The sequence below is a fragment of the Pogona vitticeps genome, chromosome 6, assembly GCF_051106095.1.
Source record: "Pogona vitticeps strain Pit_001003342236 chromosome 6, PviZW2.1, whole genome shotgun sequence".
Taxonomy (NCBI): Eukaryota; Metazoa; Chordata; class Lepidosauria; order Squamata; family Agamidae; genus Pogona; species Pogona vitticeps.
In genome coordinates this window covers 79,695,977-79,698,909 of record NC_135788.1, presented here as the reverse complement: position 1 = coordinate 79,698,909, position 2,933 = coordinate 79,695,977, and the positions used below count along the sequence as shown (strand labels likewise).

The 2,933-nt window shown below is 49.4% G+C and overlaps 1 protein-coding gene across 1 annotated transcript; it reads left to right on the top strand.

Annotated features, from left to right (window-relative positions):
* The first annotated feature begins 241 nt into the window (after positions 1 to 241).
* On the top strand, positions 242 to 1,120 carry LOC144583833 (integrase/recombinase xerD homolog). The gene has a single exon (XM_078378727.1). It carries the CDS (start codon positions 242 to 244, stop codon positions 1,118 to 1,120), a length of 879 nt encoding a protein of 292 aa, XP_078234853.1.
* The last annotated feature ends 1,813 nt before the right edge of the window (positions 1,121 to 2,933 follow it).

Sequence of the window (2,933 nt, the reverse complement as noted above, 5' to 3'; positions counted from 1 at the left end):
TGACGTCACGTTCTGAGAGGGTTATGAGATTAGTTAGAGCGTTTACGTTGAGGGCGTTGCAGTTTAATATCGTGGTGCATGCCCGCCATGTGCCGGGCATTGATAACAGCATAGCCGATGCTCTTTCACGCAAACAGATGCGGCGGTTCAGGGAGTTGGCACCGGAAGCCAGAGATGTGCCAGAGGTGCTTCCAGCAGAGGTATGGCAGATTGGCGTTCGGAGGCGTCGAGAGCGATAGGTATGGCACTGGCCCCGAGAACGTGTAAAAAATATGAGGCCGCCAGCGCAGAGTTTGCAGAATTTAGGAGGTTGAGGGAATTAGAGCAATTGTGGCCGGCACCGGTGGAGCACATTCAGCAGTTTATTGTGGCGTTGCACTGGAAGGGACTGACACCGGGTACCATTAAAGGCAAGTTAGCAGCCTTGGGTTTTTACGCTAAGGCAAATGGTATGAGGGATTTGTCGGGTGATTTTAGGATCAGGAAGATGTTGGAGGGCTGGTCTCGGGAGACGGGAAGAAGGCAGGATGATAGAACTCCAATGTCACCGGCGATTCTTGAGCGGCTAGGTGATTTATGGGGTACGCTGTGTAGGGATAGGTATGAAGAGGCTCTTTTTCATGCAGCCGCATTGTTAGCCTTTTTCGGTGCCATGAGGATTAGTGAATTAGTGGCTTCAGGTAAAGGGGACGTCTCGAAGAAAGCCTTACAGATGGAGGATGTAGCAGTTGAAGAGGGAAAGGTAAGAATTAGATTGAGGAGATCTAAAACGGACCAGCGGGGGCTTGGTAGAATGATTATTTTGGGAGAATGCAGCATAAAGAAAATATGTCCAGTAAAAGCATTAAGGGAATTTATGATGTTTAGGGGGATTACCAGTGGTTATTTCTTTCAACACGATAATGGAATACCTCTCACGAAGTACCAATTTTGGAAGATGACTGACATGGCGCTGGAAAGAGCGGGGATTAGCGATATGAGATTTGGCACTCATTCGTTTAGGATAGGGGCAGCTTCAACGGCAGCTGCTCTGGGATATGATGTGGATAAGATTAAAAGGTTAGGTAGATGGTCATCAAAGTGTTACAAAAAATATGTCAGACAGCTACCTAACGTGTAGGCAGTTTTTTGTTTTGTCTTTCAGATGGTGAGATGCTGGAGGCTCGGAAGAACGTCTTGATTATCGGCCATAGTTATGTATATTGGGCAGCGCGTTATGCTGCGTCTTCCCGATGGGGAAGCGATTTGGGGCTTGGTGCCCTGGCAACCATATCTTGGAAGGGCATGCGCGGCATGCAATGGGTGCAATTTGGAAGAATGGCCTCTTTTGGAAGCACTCCTCCAGACATCTTGGTGGTACATTTGGGGGGCAATGATTTGCCCCAGTTGCCTGGGAAGGCTTTGATATTAGATATTCTGAGGGACCTGCGCAGACTGCACATGTTACACCCCGACATGCGGATAGTTTGGTCCACAATCATACCGCGTTTAATTTGGCGGGGGGCACGTAACATGGTTAAAATTAACAAGGCGCGTCGCCAGGTCAATAAGGAAATTTGCAGAGGCGTCAGCGGAGGCGGCCTCGGATCTGTGGTGAGCCATCGCAGAATCCAGATATCCAATGTGGAATATTTCCGTGATGATGGTGTCCACCTGTCGGAGGCAGGTTTGGACATTTTCTTGGAAGATGTTAGAGGGGGCCTGCTGTTGGAACTTGGTTCGTCTGGTGGGCACATGGGACATAGCCGATGCTAGTCCTCATGCTTTGGCGGGTAGTGCGGGAATAACTGTCACGGTGTCTCCCTTTGGTAATTATCAATAATTAACAACGCTCCAGTCCTGACGGTTTCTGCGGATCGTGCGATTACAGGACCGAAGGCGACTGTGGTGCTTGCACACTTACGAACCAAAGGTCATCAAATACGATGGCTAGAGGTTCGGGGTGTTATTAGGCCTTATAGGTTCCTCCGGTCATCAGACAGCTGGAACCTGGGGTCTGGGACTCGCCCATTGACGATAAGGAATTATTTGGAGTTATTTACCCGCACTACCGCAGGCCCCCTCAATTTTGGAACTGGTTCTTTTACTGGTTCGTTTACTGGTTAGAAAATTAATCAACGTTAATAAAGTGTGGCCCATAATTTAAAACCCAAGTCAGTTGTCTGCGTCATTATTTCCGGGCTTGGGGAGCAAGTACCTGCGCGCGCGAACGGCGAAGGGGCGAGCCGTTGAGCCTCGTGCGCACTGTTTGCTCTTCCAGCCCGGAAGGACGCGGAGAACTGCGTGGCCACGTGGGGCAAAGCCAGGGCCGTGACGCTATAAAAGAGCGCCGGCCCTGGAAGCAGTTTCTCTTTCGCGTTGGCACCCACCCGCCCACCCCTTTTTCTAGTGTGATAGTGGTCGCCTGTTTATTGGGGCCGGATAGGAATTTTTGACCTCTATCCTGATTGGCTTGTGGATGGGGGGATTTTTCGCCTATCCCACACTGGAAGGGGGGTTCTTTGTTTGGGCAAAAAAATTTTTGATGGTGGATTCTTTTATAATCGGTCACACGGGCGGGTAGTGCGGGAATAACTGTCACGGTGTCTCCCTTTGGTAATTATCAATAATTAACAACGCTCCAGTCCTGACGGTTTCTGCGGATCGTGCGATTACAGGACCGAAGGCGACTGTGGTGCTTGCACACTTACGAACCAAAGGTCATCAAATACGATGGCTAGAGGTTCGGGGTGTTATTAGGCCTTATAGGTTCCTCCGGTCATCAGACAGCTGGAACCTGGGGTCTGGGACTCGCCCATTGACGATAAGGAATTATTTGGAGTTATTTACCCGCACTACCGCAGGCCCCCTCAATTTTGGAACTGGTTCTTTTACTGGTTCGTTTACTGGTTAGAAAATTAATCAACGTTAATAAAGTGTGGCCCATAATTTAA